The sequence below is a fragment of the Phalacrocorax carbo genome, chromosome 26 (assembly GCF_963921805.1).
Source record: "Phalacrocorax carbo chromosome 26, bPhaCar2.1, whole genome shotgun sequence".
Classification (NCBI taxonomy): domain Eukaryota; kingdom Metazoa; phylum Chordata; class Aves; order Suliformes; family Phalacrocoracidae; genus Phalacrocorax; species Phalacrocorax carbo.
This window is the reverse complement of record NC_087538.1, coordinates 5439301-5455663: the sequence shown is the minus strand read 5'-3', so window position 1 is coordinate 5455663 and position 16363 is coordinate 5439301. Positions and strand designations below refer to the sequence as shown.

General features: G+C 48.9%; 1 protein-coding gene and 2 long non-coding RNA genes across 3 annotated transcripts in view; 2 read left to right on the top strand and 1 right to left on the bottom strand.

The window, feature by feature from the left end:
* Positions 1 to 2535: 2535 nt before the first annotated feature.
* Positions 2536 to 3550, top strand: LOC135317667 (uncharacterized). Its single transcript, XR_010376414.1, has 2 exons — positions 2536 to 2895; positions 3096 to 3550. It is a non-coding gene; the product is annotated as an uncharacterized LOC135317667 (long non-coding RNA).
* Positions 3551 to 11225: 7675 nt separating this feature from the next.
* On the top strand, positions 11226 to 12495 carry LOC135317666 (uncharacterized). The gene is made up of 2 exons (XR_010376413.1): positions 11226 to 11840; positions 12041 to 12495. It is a non-coding gene; the product is annotated as an uncharacterized LOC135317666 (long non-coding RNA).
* A 3532-nt stretch (positions 12496 to 16027) lies between these two features.
* The window catches only part of LOC135317527 (protein PRRC2A-like), a 10715-nt gene continuing 10379 nt past the window's right edge, over positions 16028 to 16363 (bottom strand). Inside the window, 1 exon segment of the mRNA XM_064473819.1 lies at positions 16028 to 16162. Within this exon segment, the coding sequence (XP_064329889.1) occupies positions 16028 to 16162 (135 nt within the window).

The window sequence follows — 16363 nt, the reverse complement described above, 5'->3', positions numbered from 1 at the left end:
CACCCTCGAGCTCGGCACGCCGCCCCTAGGCTCTTCTTTAGCGAGCCTGGCTATATCCCTTCCCCTTCAAGCCTCCTTTAAAGCTGCCCCCACAAGCCCCACAAACTCCCAAGCAAGAATGTTTTTCCCCCTTTGAGATAGCTGAACTCCTTATTCAATCCCTTTTATTTTTTTTCCCGTGGTACCCTAACCACCCTTGCGTTTATCGTGGTCTTTTTGTGTACTATTATCACCTTTACTGTGGTCATTTGTTCATTTTCAGCTCTTTCCTTAGCACCATCACTTTTTACATTTTATGCCTGTGTTTTAATTCTCTGTTACTATTGTTTGGTTATTACTGTCTCTTAATCCTTTGGCTTTTAAAATTTTCTACTTTTGCTTGTTCAGTGGTGTTACTTCTCAATTACTTTAATTATTTTCCCCTAGCGCTCTCACCTTTTACATTTCCTTTTCACGTCTGTTTTAGTTCGCTGTCCTTATTTCATAAGATTGTCTTTATTTCCTAATACTCACTGCTTCCTAAGCGTCCTTTCTACAGCAGCTTCAGTTCCCTCGGCTGTCCTTGCAAAATTATTTCTCGTCTCTCTTTAGCGCCCTCGCTTTTTCCATTTTCTTTCTACCCCCCTTCTAGGTTGACGTGTCTCTTTTAATTGTTTCTTTTATTTCCATATAACCCCTCCCTTCTTAAATGTTATTTCTAAGTTAAATTTTATTCCTTTGGATTTTAAAATAAATTATTTCTTCTATTTCACTAATGACCTTGCTTTTTCCACTTTCTTTCCACATTCCCTTTTCACTCGACCTTTGCTACTTTTACCATTTTTTTCCCTCATTTCCTTAATCCTATTTGCTTCTAAAATTTTGTCTACTCTAATTCTATTTGCTGCCTTTGTGCCCCACAGCATTTTGGTAGCATTTTGTCTCCTTTTCAATCTCTTATCCCCCCAAGCCTTTCGTGACCCCTCCGCTCCCAGTCGCCGTGCGTCCCACACCGTGTTTTAGCTCAGGAGCTGCCTTTGACCTTCCCTTGTTACCCCTGAACCCAGTCGTCGGGTTTGCTCGTGCCTTGCTGTGCGCTGGTGGCTTTGCCGCGGCACTCGCGCCCCTCTCTCGCCATCTGAGGATTTCCCGAGTCCGTATGTGCCGCGCACAGCAGTCATTCTGTCCTTTATTCCTTCCGTCTGTGCCTCCATTTGTTCCCTGGCTTTCCCACGTTGCTCATCACTGAGCTCAGATCCCCTCTGGATTTAATCGTTACATCCCCAAATATTTTTCTGTCTCTCTGCCTTCCTTGGGACATCTTTTATCCTCATCACGATCCTTCCCGAGAGTTTCCTCAGGCTCCACATCCACCTTGTAGCGCATGCGTCGCAGAGCCCTCATTTGTTTCTCTACGGTATCCAGGACTCCCCTGGGCAGTCCTCGGCCGCCTGAGACCACCTGTGCTCCGCTCAGACGGTCGCCCGAGTTCCTCCTCCTTGTCCCAAGTTGTCTCTTGTCTGCCTTCACCCCCCCCAGGGTCACAGCATCACTCGGGAGCTCCACTGGAACGGGAATTCAAGCGCAGGGAGACTAATGATCACACAATACTGGGCAACTGGCTTTTGCAGCTCATCTCCCTTGCCTTCTTTGTCGTGACGTCCGAGCCTCCCGTCTCTGCTACGGGGCGCTCCTTTCTCTTCCCCTCTGCCGTCTCTGCCCGGTGCTTCTGCCACTCAGCCTCCTGCAGTTTGCCTGGACGCCCTCCTGGGGCTCCAAGGGCCGCACCATGTCTCTGAGCCTTCTTTTCTCAGCCTGCCTCGTTTTAATTCCTCTACTCCTTATTTTTTGTTTAAGATAAAAAAAATCAATGCTCCTTGCGGAGATCCAAGCGCAGCACATACTCCAAATGTTGATGGCATTGGTAGTGCTTGGGTTCTCAGTTGTAACAGTCGAGATCCCATAAAAATACGGTTCCCCTGCATGCTTCGGTACAGCCAAACGCATTAGCATATCTGCCGGTCCTTCTTGGTAGCCCCATGTATTGCAGCACTGGGGATTTGATTTGTGTGGTTTTTGTTGTGGTATTTTTTTTTCCCCAAAAAAAGTAAAACCGTATCGGGGATCTCTTCACTCACTGATTCTTCTGTCATAAATGAAAGTTTAAAAAAAGCTAACAGCGTCTGATTTACGACGTGACTTGCGCTGTTTCAGCTGTAACTGCCGAGCAGATGTAGCGTACGATTTGTTAGGTGTAATTAAGCAGGTAGGTATTTGTTGTAAATATTTAACGAGGGGCGACTGAATGTTGGGGTGGGGGCGGTTTTTTCCTGCCGGTATTTTGAGGGAGCGCTCTTAAGTATTTTATTTCAGTCTCGCTTTGGATGCGCGTTTCCCTGGCAGTTCAGCAGCATCTCTCGGGCGGGGCAGCTGGGCGGACGTCCCTCCCGACTCCATAACACGCCAAAACCCCCCAGTCACGTTGCTGCTGTGTATTTTGGAGATAGATAATCTTATGGCGGGTGTGAACCGCTGTGTGAGTTAAATGAACGCAGAAGGAAAATGGAAAGCTTTCAGAGCCTAGACGCTCATATTGGATGTGCGTAAACACGCGCCCGCCTTCTCAGCACAAAGTGCATTACTGAGATTTATTCTTAATTTTTTACGTTACTCTTTCAAGTTTGACGCTTCGCTTCAGGCTTCATGGAGCCAGGCAGCAAGACGTGCGGCGGCAGGGCGAGGGCTGTAGCTGCTGCGGCGGATCTGTAAGCGGAGGTTCCGGTTCCGGTACAACTTTGCCCCGCAGCCTCACGGGGTTATCTCCCCGCAGCGGTGCCGTAAGGAAGGGATGAGACGTTTTCCAGCACCAGCCAGAGCGTTCAGTGTTACGCGAAGAATCTGTTCAAAACGGTATCGGTTAGTCTTAATACCGTTTCCAAGTGTTCCAGTCCCTCTAGCTTTTAAAGGAGGTGTTGTGTTTTGACATGACCCGTTTGCCCAGAATCTTGCTGCGGCTCAATTTCCTTCCTATCCCTTGTGCTGACTGAGCTCCTCCATTTTCTTCTGTGCTATTTTATTCACGTGCTGAAATATAGTTTGGGATTTCTGTTTTTCAGATGTCTTCTCAGTGTCTCGTGATGCTCAAGAGATGCCCCCCGGCCCGGGTTTGCCTGCCGGTCGTTAAGCGTGGTGAAGGTAAGGGGCCATCCCTCTGCCTGGGGGCTCCCGGCTCTGTCTCCAGCGGGTGCCCCGCAGGTGCGGCCGCGAGGGCTGCCTGGTGGGGAGAGTCGGGGCCCCCAGGGGCCGGGGCTGTTTGTCGCCCCGGGGAGCCCGTCCCAGCGCGGGAACATGTCCGAGCAGAGCCCGAGAGAGACGTGACACCGTCCTCTGGCACGCTCCCGCTCCGCCGTGGGGCGGCCGCTAGCCTGCGGACAGGGGCTGGGGGGGCTGCAGCTGTTTGGGGGGCTGCCCCACCTTTTAGATTTTAGCAGAGCTCCCCCTTTTCTGGGGGGTGGGGTGTGTGTGTGTGTGTGTACCTTTGTAAATGGCACTATTAAAGTAATGAGCTGCAGGTTGGAGTAGATTCCCTTGTTTAGTGCCCTTCTTGGGGGTGAATCACAGAATCTCAGGTTGGAGGGGACCTCAGGGATCCCCTAGTCCAACCTTACTATCATAAAATAGGGGGAGTCCTGGGTGGGTGATGATGTCATGCAGGGCACCCCAGTGTCACTGGGGGAGCTGATAATGCATCAGAGGAGCAGGTCAGTGTGTGTGTGGGTCATCTAGGGGTTCCCCCCCTCAAAAAGGGGGGTTGCAGCCCAAAAATGCCGGAAAATTCAGGGGGCTATTAAGAAAAATATTTTAAGAAGCAAACGTGGGTGTGAGGCACTGAATTAGAGAAAACCTCCTATTTTATATATATTGAAAAGTATTATTACTTTATAGATGTATAAAGGGATTTTAGGATAGAAAGAATTCTACATTGAGATGCAGGATTTTAAAATACAAAAGTAACTCGCCTGTCTACATATATTTAAAATAAAAAATAAAGGTGTTTAAAATGTAGAAAAAGGATTTATGAAGGAATTCAAAATAGAAGGAAGTCTGACTAGAGTGAGCATCTACACTTGCTCTGTGTTACATAGTCCAAGCAGATGTCTAAATAGAGAAGTTGAAAAAGATGAAAGTGCCAGAAAAGTATAAGTACGCAGATAGCTAGTCTAAATAGGTGTTCTATATATGTATTGATATGTAAGTCTAAACAGGTATGTGTAAATAGCTATTCCGTGTAAGTGTAAAGAGTCTAAATAGATATGTGTAAAATATATGTATTCCATAAGCATATGGATGTGTAAGTAGACACATAAGTGTAAATGTCTATGCTATATAAGGTTGTTAAAATGCAAAGAAACCCTATTTATACACAGGATTTGTAAATTTGACAACCCCCCTCAACTCCCCCCATCAATTGAAGATACAAATGCGCTTTCAAATGCTGCCCCTCTCGCCTTCTCCTTTTCCTATCCCAGTGTGGGCCTGATTCCCCCAAATGGGGATTTTCCCCTATGGGGCCGCATATGCGGAGTGGGAGCTGCTGCCAGGGCACAAAAGAACCCCAAACCTTTCGAGTCTGGGTCTGCAGTGGTGGGGGGTGGGGGAACCAAAGCAAACAGAAAAAAACTAACAAAAACCCAAACAGTTTTGGGGGAAAGAAAACTGGAAGAGTCAACTCCAGGTGGATTTGTGCAGCTGGAAAGCAAGAAAATGGCTGGGGGGTATGAAAGGGGGAAGGGGCTCTTAAGATGCAAAACCAGAAGTTAACTGTTCTATCTCTGAATGCTTATCCAGCTGAAAGTTAATTGTTGCGGAACGCTTATCTAGCCGCTGTGTAAAATAATTAGCAAGGAGGCCTGGAATCCACTTGCGAAGGACAAATTCCTGACAAGGATAGAAAATTGTCTAAAGAACCAGCTAAAACAGGTAAAACAGTAGTTTGGACAAGTGTCAAGAGATAACTGAGTCTGCGCAAAACCAAAAGGTTACTAGCGGTGATGAAGAGGAGCCAGCAGCCTTCATCTTTACTACCCCCGATCACCACCACGAGGAGGCACTGTGCAAGCTCAGTTGGGAAAGATTTATGGAAACTACTTTTTTGGCTAATTTTAATACGACGTGGGGAAAGGTCATGCATATCTATAGGCGTATTGGGAAATTGTATTTATCTGTAATGCTTTACTATATAAATGGAAGACAAACTATCACACAGGCATGCATGACTTCGGTGGGACTACCCCCCGTGCTGAATAAACATACCTACTTCACAATCTTACGGATTGTGGAGTCCGCTTTCCGCACATCAGGTAGGTGGGCTGGGGAGTGACAAAACACACACCACAAAAAAAACCTACAAAAAACTCCAAATGAAGAAACCCACAGAACAAACTGAAAATCACCAATTTTTGTGGTTCAAAAACACCCCCCCCCCCCCCACTTTATACAGTATTTTTGAAGAACAACCCCAAGTTTTATATTATGGGGAAAAAAAAAAAGGACCCAACCCACAAATCCCCAAGAAACCCAGCAAAATGGAAAACAACACAACCCAAAGATAACATAAAAACCCAACACCCCAAAGCAATAATTGACCAACCCAACCCTATAAAGAAAAAAACACCATGAAAATCCTAATTTGGAGATTACTAGGTGTGAAACACCTGCATTTGGAAGGGCATTTCTGGGGCTTGTCTGGAACGGGTTTTCTGCAGTGCGTCAGTTATCTGGAGCGGATCATCTGCTGCAGGTTATCCCAGGTGAGTTGCCCGTTGTGGATTATCCTGGGGGGACCCCCCTGGTGTCAGTCATCCCCATGCATGTTCCCCATGGCGTGTCTGCCCAGACATGCCCCTGTCCGGCAGTGTCCGCCTCCTCCCCCGCCCTCCCTCTGCGTGTGTCTGTGCCCTCCCAGACGCTGTCCCCTGAGATGGCCCCCCTGCATGACTTTTTTTCCCCGGTGACATTCCTCCCCCCCGCTTCCCCTGGCCTCCTGTTCTGTGCTCGCTGAAGCCTCGTGCTTACGCAGGATGAGCAGTGGCGAGGCGAGGCGCTGCCAAGCCAACGAAGCCCAAGGCTCAGCAGCGCACAACTCCTTTGCAGGGCAGCCGCTGGCATCTGGTCTGCCTGGCTGCCCTGTGCCCCGACGCACAGCTGCCCCCCTCACCCCGGGCAGCCTGCCTTCAGAAGGGCAGCTGAGTTCCCCTATTTTATTCCTTTAGGTTTGACACTTTGGGCTTCATTGCGTAAGCATGATGTGCAGCAGCAGCGAAAGAGCTGTAGCTGTGGTGGTGAATCGGTAAGCATAGATTCTTGTTACGCTATAGCATTGCCCTGCAGTCTCATAGGGTTATCTCCCTGCAGCAGTGCCGTAAGGAAGGGATGAGGCTTTTTCTAACACCAGCAAGAATGTTTAGTGTGGTACCATTTTGATCAGATTTTTAGTATAAATAGCTGTTAATAGTGTTTAAGTGTTCTACTCACTTAAGCTGTAAAGGATGTGTTGTGTTTCAAGCTGATCCATTTACTTAGAAACCTCCTTTGACTGAACTGATATACTATGCCTTAGGCTGACAACAGTTCTGATACAAGGCAGGACTCCATCGGCCTCCCTGCCACCCCAGGCAGACCACCGCCTCACGTTCAGCCGGCTGTCAACCAGCACCCCCGGGTCCTTCTCTGCCACACAGTTTTCCAGCCGCTCTTCCCCAAGCCTGTAGCATTGCATGGGGTCGTTGTGACCCGAGCACGGGACCCGGCACTCAGCCTTGTTAATTCTCATAGAGTTGACGTCAGGCCATGGGTCCAGCCTGTCCAGATCCCTCTGCAGAGCCTTCCTACCCTCAAGCAGATGAACACTCCCGCCCAACTTGGTATCATCTGCAAACTTACTGAAGGCACACTGTCCCCTCATTCAGGTAATTGATAAAGACATGGAACAAGGCTAGTCCTAAAGGTGACCCCTGGGGAACAGCGCTCATGACCAGCCACAAATTTGGTTTAACCTCTGTCACCACTACTCTTGGGGCTCAGCCATCCAGCTAGTTTTGTACTCAAGGAGTACACCTGTCCAAGCTAGGAACCACCAGCTTCTCCAGGATAATGCTGTGGGAGACAGTGTCAAAGGCTTTACTGAAGTACAGGTAGCTAACATCCACGGCCCTTCCCTCATCCACTAGGTGGGTCACCTGGTCATAGAAGGAGACTGGGTTGGTCAGGCAGAACCTGCAGTGTCTGGGCCTGATCCCCTGCTCATCCTGTATATGCCTGGTGAGCACACTGAAGGTGAACCATTACTACCCTGGTGATAAACAGCCAGTCTACTAGAGACTGAGGCCAAGAAGGCATCAAGTACCTCAGTCTAGTCCTCAGTGGCAGCATTCCCCACCCCAGCCCCCAGTAGAGGCTGGAGATTCTCTTTGGCTCTCTTTCTGTTAGCATATATGTAAAAGCATGTTTTGTCATCTCTAATAACAGTGGCCAGTTGAGTTCTAGCTGGGCTTTTGCCTTCCTGGTTTGCTCTCCGATTGGCATAACAAGCTCTGTGTTCTGTTCTTGACTTGCCTACCCATTCTTCAAAAGCAGTAAACTCTCCTTTCCCTGCCCCCCGAGCCACCGCAAAAGCTCTCTGTTCAGCCAGGCCTGTCATCTTCCTGCCCGTTTGTCTTACTGCACACAGGGACAACCTGGTTCTGCACCTTCCAGATTTCCTTCTTCAACGTCCAGCCTTCCAGGACCCCTTAGCCCTTCAGGACTTCTTCCCAAGCAACCCTTTCAACCAGTGTCCCGAAGAGTCCAAAGCCTGCCCTCCGCAAGTCCACGGTATAGATTTTGCCAGCCCCCCTTCCTTATTTTGCCAGGCATCAGGAATTCCATCAGGGTGCAGTCGCTAGGCGCAAAATGGCTTCCAACCCCCACATCTCCCACCAGTTCTTCTGTTTCTAAAGAGCAGGTCAGTCGAGGCACCTCCCCAGTAGGCTCATTTACCAGCTGCATCAGGAAGTTACCTTCCACGTGCTCCATGAACCTCCTAGACAGTTTCCTCTGCTGCGTTTTCTTTCCAGCAGACATCTGGTAAGTTCAAGTGCCCCATGAGAATAAGGGGTAGCAATTGGGAGAGTTCTGCCAGCTGCCTGTAGAATTCTTCAGCTACTTCTTCATTGCAGTCAGGTGGTCTACAGCAGACCCCCAGCTGGATACCTGCCTCGTTGGCCTTTCCCCTCATCCTTACCCATAAGCCATCAACCTCATCCTCCCAATCATTGAGCTCTCTACAGCCAAAACACTACCTAACGTACAGAGCCACCCCACCACATCTCCTTCCTTGCCTAACCCTTCGTAAGAGATTAGAGCCATCCATCGCAGCACTCGCATCGTACGAGGCATCCCACCGCATCTGGTGAGAAACCGCACTAGGAGCAGCTAAAGTCACTTGGTTTATTAAGCCTAGAGACAGGGAGACCTCATCTCCCTCTGCAGCTTCCTCACAAGGGGTGGAGGAGGCGCAGGTGCCGATCATTTTTCTCCGGTGACCAACAATAGGACCTGAGGGAACAGCAGGAGGATGGGCCAGGGGAGGTTTAGGGTGGGTATTAGGAAAAGGTTTTTCACTCAGAGGGCCACGGAACAGGCTCCCCAGGGAAGCAGGCACAGCGCCAAGCCTGACAATAATCAAGCAGCACTAGGGCAACACCATCAGAGGCATGGGGTGAATTTGGGGTTGTCCTGTGCAGGGAAAGGAGTTGGACTCTAATCCTCGTGGGTCCCTTCTGACCCAGAACGTTCTATGATTCTGCGATGTCTGCGACGGCAAGAAAACCAAAGCTATCCCGCCGCACAACAGCTTCTATCTCCCGCCTTACGGCATCCGTGCTGCGTGCATCGGGGTAGACACGCTCGAGCTGGGATAGCGATTTCACCCTCGAGCTCGGCACGCCGCCCCTAGGCTCTTCTTTAGCGAGCCTGGCTATATCCCTTCCCCTTCAAGCCTCCTTTAAAGCTGCCCCCACAAGCCCCACAAACTCCCAAGCAAGAATGTTTTTCCCCCTTTGAGATAGCTGAACTCCTTATTCAATCCCTTTTATTTTTTTTCCCGTGGTACCCTAACCACCCTTGCGTTTATCGTGGTCTTTTTGTGTACTATTATCACCTTTACTGTGGTCATTTGTTCATTTTCAGCTCTTTCCTTAGCACCATCACTTTTTACATTTTATGCCTGTGTTTTAATTCTCTGTTACTATTGTTTGGTTATTACTGTCTCTTAATCCTTTGGCTTTTAAAATTTTCTACTTTTGCTTGTTCAGTGGTGTTACTTCTCAATTACTTTAATTATTTTCCCCTAGCGCTCTCACCTTTTACATTTCCTTTTCACGTCTGTTTTAGTTCGCTGTCCTTATTTCATAAGATTGTCTTTATTTCCTAATACTCACTGCTTCCTAAGCGTCCTTTCTACAGCAGCTTCAGTTCCCTCGGCTGTCCTTGCAAAATTATTTCTCGTCTCTCTTTAGCGCCCTCGCTTTTTCCATTTTCTTTCTACCCCCCTTCTAGGTTGACGTGTCTCTTTTAATTGTTTCTTTTATTTCCATATAACCCCTCCCTTCTTAAATGTTATTTCTAAGTTAAATTTTATTCCTTTGGATTTTAAAATAAATTATTTCTTCTATTTCACTAATGACCTTGCTTTTTCCACTTTCTTTCCACATTCCCTTTTCACTCGACCTTTGCTACTTTTACCATTTTTTTCCCTCATTTCCTTAATCCTATTTGCTTCTAAAATTTTGTCTACTCTAATTCTATTTGCTGCCTTTGTGCCCCACAGCATTTTGGTAGCATTTTGTCTCCTTTTCAATCTCTTATCCCCCCAAGCCTTTCGTGACCCCTCCGCTCCCAGTCGCCGTGCGTCCCACACCGTGTTTTAGCTCAGGAGCTGCCTTTGACCTTCCCTTGTTACCCCTGAACCCAGTCGTCGGGTTTGCTCGTGCCTTGCTGTGCGCTGGTGGCTTTGCCGCGGCACTCGCGCCCCTCTCTCGCCATCTGAGGATTTCCCGAGTCCGTATGTGCCGCGCACAGCAGTCATTCTGTCCTTTATTCCTTCCGTCTGTGCCTCCATTTGTTCCCTGGCTTTCCCACGTTGCTCATCACTGAGCTCAGATCCCCTCTGGATTTAATCGTTACATCCCCAAATATTTTTCTGTCTCTCTGCCTTCCTTGGGACATCTTTTATCCTCATCACGATCCTTCCCGAGAGTTTCCTCAGGCTCCACATCCACCTTGTAGCGCATGCGTCGCAGAGCCCTCATTTGTTTCTCTACGGTATCCAGGACTCCCCTGGGCAGTCCTCGGCCGCCTGAGACCACCTGTGCTCCGCTCAGACGGTCGCCCGAGTTCCTCCTCCTTGTCCCAAGTTGTCTCTTGTCTGCCTTCACCCCCCCCAGGGTCACAGCATCACTCGGGAGCTCCACTGGAACGGGAATTCAAGCGCAGGGAGACTAATGATCACACAATACTGGGCAACTGGCTTTTGCAGCTCATCTCCCTTGCCTTCTTTGTCGTGACGTCCGAGCCTCCCGTCTCTGCTACGGGGCGCTCCTTTCTCTTCCCCTCTGCCGTCTCTGCCCGGTGCTTCTGCCACTCAGCCTCCTGCAGTTTGCCTGGACGCCCTCCTGGGGCTCCAAGGGCCGCACCATGTCTCTGAGCCTTCTTTTCTCAGCCTGCCTCGTTTTAATTCCTCTACTCCTTATTTTTTGTTTAAGATAAAAAAAATCAATGCTCCTTGCGGAGATCCAAGCGCAGCACATACTCCAAATGTTGATGGCATTGGTAGTGCTTGGGTTCTCAGTTGTAACAGTCGAGATCCCATAAAAATACGGTTCCCCTGCATGCTTCGGTACAGCCAAACGCATTAGCATATCTGCCGGTCCTTCTTGGTAGCCCCATGTATTGCAGCACTGGGGATTTGATTTGTGTGGTTTTTGTTGTGGTATTTTTTTTTCCCCAAAAAAAGTAAAACCGTATCGGGGATCTCTTCACTCACTGATTCTTCTGTCATAAATGAAAGTTTAAAAAAAGCTAACAGCGTCTGATTTACGACGTGACTTGCGCTGTTTCAGCTGTAACTGCCGAGCAGATGTAGCGTACGATTTGTTAGGTGTAATTAAGCAGGTAGGTATTTGTTGTAAATATTTAACGAGGGGCGACTGAATGTTGGGGTGGGGGCGGTTTTTTCCTGCCGGTATTTTGAGGGAGCGCTCTTAAGTATTTTATTTCAGTCTCGCTTTCGATGCGCGTTTCCCTGGCAGTTCAGCAGCATCTCTCGGGCGGGGCAGCTGGGCGGACGTCCCTCCCGACTCCATAACACGCCAAAACCCCCCAGTCACGTTGCTGCTGTGTATTTTGGAGATAGATAATCTTATGGCGGGTGTGAACGGCTGTGTGAGTTAAATGAACGCAGAAGGAAAATGGAAAGCTTTCAGAGCCTAGACGCTCATATTGGATGTGCGTAAACACGCGCCCGCCTTCTCAGCACAAAGTGCATTACTGAGATTTATTCTTAATTTTTTACGTTACTCTTTCAAGTTTGACGCTTCGCTTCAGGCTTCATGGAGCCAGGCAGCAAGACGTGCGGCGGCAGGGCGAGGGCTGTAGCTGCTGCGGCGGATCTGTAAGCGGAGGTTCCGGTTCCGGTACAACTTTGCCCCGCAGCCTCACGGGGTTATCTCCCCGCAGCGGTGCCGTAAGGAAGGGATGAGACGTTTTCCAGCACCAGCCAGAGCGTTCAGTGTTACGCGAAGAATCTGTTCAAAACGGTATCGGTTAGTCTTAATACCGTTTCCAAGTGTTCCAGTCCCTCTAGCTTTTAAAGGAGGTGTTGTGTTTTGACATGACCCGTTTGCCCAGAATCTTGCTGCGGCTCAATTTCCTTCCTATCCCTTGTGCTGACTGAGCTCCTCCATTTTCTTCTGTGCTATTTTATTCACGTGCTGAAATATAGTTTGGGATTTCTGTTTTTCAGATGTCTTCTCAGTGTCTCGTGATGCTCAAGAGATGCCCCCCGGCCCGGGTTTGCCTGCCGGTCGTTAAGCGTGGTGAAGGTAAGGGGCCATCCCTCTGCCTGGGGGCTCCCGGCTCTGTCTCCAGCGGGTGCCCCGCAGGTGCGGCCGCGAGGGCTGCCTGGTGGGGAGAGTCGGGGCCCCCAGGGGCCGGGGCTGTTTGTCGCCCCGGGGAGCCCGTCCCAGCGCGGGAACATGTCCGAGCAGAGCCCGAGAGAGACGTGACACCGTCCTCTGGCACGCTCCCGCTCCGCCGTGGGGCGGCCGCTAGCCTGCGGACAGGGGCTGGGGGGGCTGCAGCTGTTTGGGGGGCTGCCCCACCTTTTAGATTTTAGCAGAGCTCCCCCTTTTCTGGGGGGTGGGGTGTGTGTGTGTGTGTGTACCTTTGTAAATGGCACTATTAAAGTAATGAGCTGCAGGTTGGAGTAGATTCCCTTGTTTAGTGCCCTTCTTGGGGGTGAATCACAGAATCTCAGGTTGGAGGGGACCTCAGGGATCCCCTAGTCCAACCTTACTATCATAAAATAGGGGGAGTCCTGGGTGGGTGATGATGTCATGCAGGGCACCCCAGTGTCACTGGGGGAGCTGATAATGCATCAGAGGAGCAGGTCAGTGTGTGTGTGGGTCATCTAGGGGTTCCCCCCCTCAAAAAGGGGGGTTGCAGCCCAAAAATGCCGGAAAATTCAGGGGGCTATTAAGAAAAATATTTTAAGAAGCAAACGTGGGTGTGAGGCACTGAATTAGAGAAAACCTCCTATTTTATATATATTGAAAAGTATTATTACTTTATAGATGTATAAAGGGATTTTAGGATAGAAAGAATTCTACATTGAGATGCAGGATTTTAAAATACAAAAGTAACTCGCCTGTCTACATATATTTAAAATAAAAAATAAAGGTGTTTAAAATGTAGAAAAAGGATTTATGAAGGAATTCAAAATAGAAGGAAGTCTGACTAGAGTGAGCATCTACACTTGCTCTGTGTTACATAGTCCAAGCAGATGTCTAAATAGAGAAGTTGAAAAAGATGAAAGTGCCAGAAAAGTATAAGTACGCAGATAGCTAGTCTAAATAGGTGTTCTATATATGTATTGATATGTAAGTCTAAACAGGTATGTGTAAATAGCTATTCCGTGTAAGTGTAAAGAGTCTAAATAGATATGTGTAAAATATATGTATTCCATAAGCATATGGATGTGTAAGTAGACACATAAGTGTAAATGTCTATGCTATATAAGGTTGTTAAAATGCAAAGAAACCCTATTTATACACAGGATTTGTAAATTTGACAACCCCCCTCAACTCCCCCCATCAATTGAAGATACAAATGCGCTTTCAAATGCTGCCCCTCTCGCCTTCTCCTTTTCCTATCCCAGTGTGGGCCTGATTCCCCCAAATGGGGATTTTCCCCTATGGGGCCGCATATGCGGAGTGGGAGCTGCTGCCAGGGCACAAAAGAACCCCAAACCTTTCGAGTCTGGGTCTGCAGTGGTGGGGGGTGGGGGAACCAAAGCAAACAGAAAAAAACTAACAAAAACCCAAACAGTTTTGGGGGAAAGAAAACTGGAAGAGTCAACTCCAGGTGGATTTGTGCAGCTGGAAAGCAAGAAAATGGCTGGGGGGTATGAAAGGGGGAAGGGGCTCTTAAGATGCAAAACCAGAAGTTAACTGTTCTATCTCTGAATGCTTATCCAGCTGAAAGTTAATTGTTGCGGAACGCTTATCTAGCCGCTGTGTAAAATAATTAGCAAGGAGGCCTGGAATCCACTTGCGAAGGACAAATTCCTGACAAGGATAGAAAATTGTCTAAAGAACCAGCTAAAACAGGTAAAACAGTAGTTTGGACAAGTGTCAAGAGATAACTGAGTCTGCGCAAAACCAAAAGGTTACTAGCGGTGATGAAGAGGAGCCAGCAGCCTTCATCTTTACTACCCCCGATCACCACCACGAGGAGGCACTGTGCAAGCTCAGTTGGGAAAGATTTATGGAAACTACTTTTTTGGCTAATTTTAATACGACGTGGGGAAAGGTCATGCATATCTATAGGCGTATTGGGAAATTGTATTTATCTGTAATGCTTTACTATATAAATGGAAGACAAACTATCACACAGGCATGCATGACTTCGGTGGGACTACCCCCCGTGCTGAATAAACATACCTACTTCACAATCTTACGGATTGTGGAGTCCGCTTTCCGCACATCAGGTAGGTGGGCTGGGGAGTGACAAAACACACACCACAAAAAAAACCTACAAAAAACTCCAAATGAAGAAACCCACAGAACAAACTGAAAATCACCAATTTTTGTGGTTCAAAAACACCCCCCCCCCCCCCACTTTATACAGTATTTTTGAAGAACAACCCCAAGTTTTATATTATGGGGAAAAAAAAAAAGGACCCAACCCACAAATCCCCAAGAAACCCAGCAAAATGGAAAACAACACAACCCAAAGATAACATAAAAACCCAACACCCCAAAGCAATAATTGACCAACCCAACCCTATAAAGAAAAAAACACCATGAAAATCCTAATTTGGAGATTACTAGGTGTGAAACACCTGCATTTGGAAGGGCATTTCTGGGGCTTGTCTGGAACGGGTTTTCTGCAGTGCGTCAGTTATCTGGAGCGGATCATCTGCTGCAGGTTATCCCAGGTGAGTTGCCCGTTGTGGATTATCCTGGGGGGACCCCCCTGGTGTCAGTCATCCCCATGCATGTTCCCCATGGCGTGTCTGCCCAGACATGCCCCTGTCCGGCAGTGTCCGCCTCCTCCCCCGCCCTCCCTCTGCGTGTGTCTGTGCCCTCCCAGACGCTGTCCCCTGAGATGGCCCCCCTGCATGACTTTTTTTCCCCGGTGACATTCCTCCCCCCCGCTTCCCCTGGCCTCCTGTTCTGTGCTCGCTGAAGCCTCGTGCTTACGCAGGATGAGCAGTGGCGAGGCGAGGCGCTGCCAAGCCAACGAAGCCCAAGGCTCAGCAGCGCACAACTCCTTTGCAGGGCAGCCGCTGGCATCTGGTCTGCCTGGCTGCCCTGTGCCCCGACGCACGGCTGCCCCCCTCACCCCGGGCAGCCTGCCTTCAGAAGGGCAGCTGAGTTCCCCTATTTTATTCCTTTAGGTTTGACACTTTGGGCTTCATTGCGTAAGCATGATGTGCAGCAGCAGCGAAAGAGCTGTAGCTGTGGTGGTGAATCGGTAAGCATAGATTCTTGTTACGCTATAGCATTGCCCTGCAGTCTCATAGGGTTATCTCCCTGCAGCAGTGCCGTAAGGAAGGGATGAGGCTTTTTCTAACACCAGCAAGAATGTTTAGTGTGGTACCATTTTGATCAGATTTTTAGTATAAATAGCTGTTAATAGTGTTTAAGTGTTCTACTCACTTAAGCTGTAAAGGATGTGTTGTGTTTCAAGCTGATCCATTTACTTAGAAACCTCCTTTGACTGAACTGATATACTATGCCTTAGGCTGACAACAGTTCTGATACAAGGCAGGACTCCATCGGCCTCCCTGCCACCCCAGGCAGACCACCGCCTCACGTTCAGCCGGCTGTCAACCAGCACCCCCGGGTCCTTCTCTGCCACACAGTTTTCCAGCCGCTCTTCCCCAAGCCTGTAGCATTGCATGGGGTCGTTGTGACCCGAGCACGGGACCCGGCACTCAGCCTTGTTAATTCTCATAGAGTTGACGTCAGGCCATGGGTCCAGCCTGTCCAGATCCCTCTGCAGAGCCTTCCTACCCTCAAGCAGATGAACACTCCCGCCCAACTTGGTATCATCTGCAAACTTACTGAAGGCACACTGTCCCCTCATTCAGGTAATTGATAAAGACATGGAACAAGGCTAGTCCTAAAGGTGACCCCTGGGGAACAGCGCTCATGACCAGCCACAAATTTGGTTTAACCTCTGTCACCACTACTCTTGGGGCTCAGCCATCCAGCTAGTTTTGTACTCAAGGAGTACACCTGTCCAAGCTAGGAACCACCAGCTTCTCCAGGATAATGCTGTGGGAGACAGTGTCAAAGGCTTTACTGAAGTACAGGTAGCTAACATCCACGGCCCTTCCCTCATCCACTAGGTGGGTCACCTGGTCATAGAAGGAGACTGGGTTGGTCAGGCAGAACCTGCAGTGTCTGGGCCTGATCCCCTGCTCATCCTGTATATGCCTGGTGAGCACACTGAAGGTGAACCATTACTACCCTGGTGATAAACAGCCAGTCTACTAGAGACTGAGGCCAAGAAGGCATCAAGTACCTCAGTCTAGTCCTCAGTGGCAGCATTCCCCACC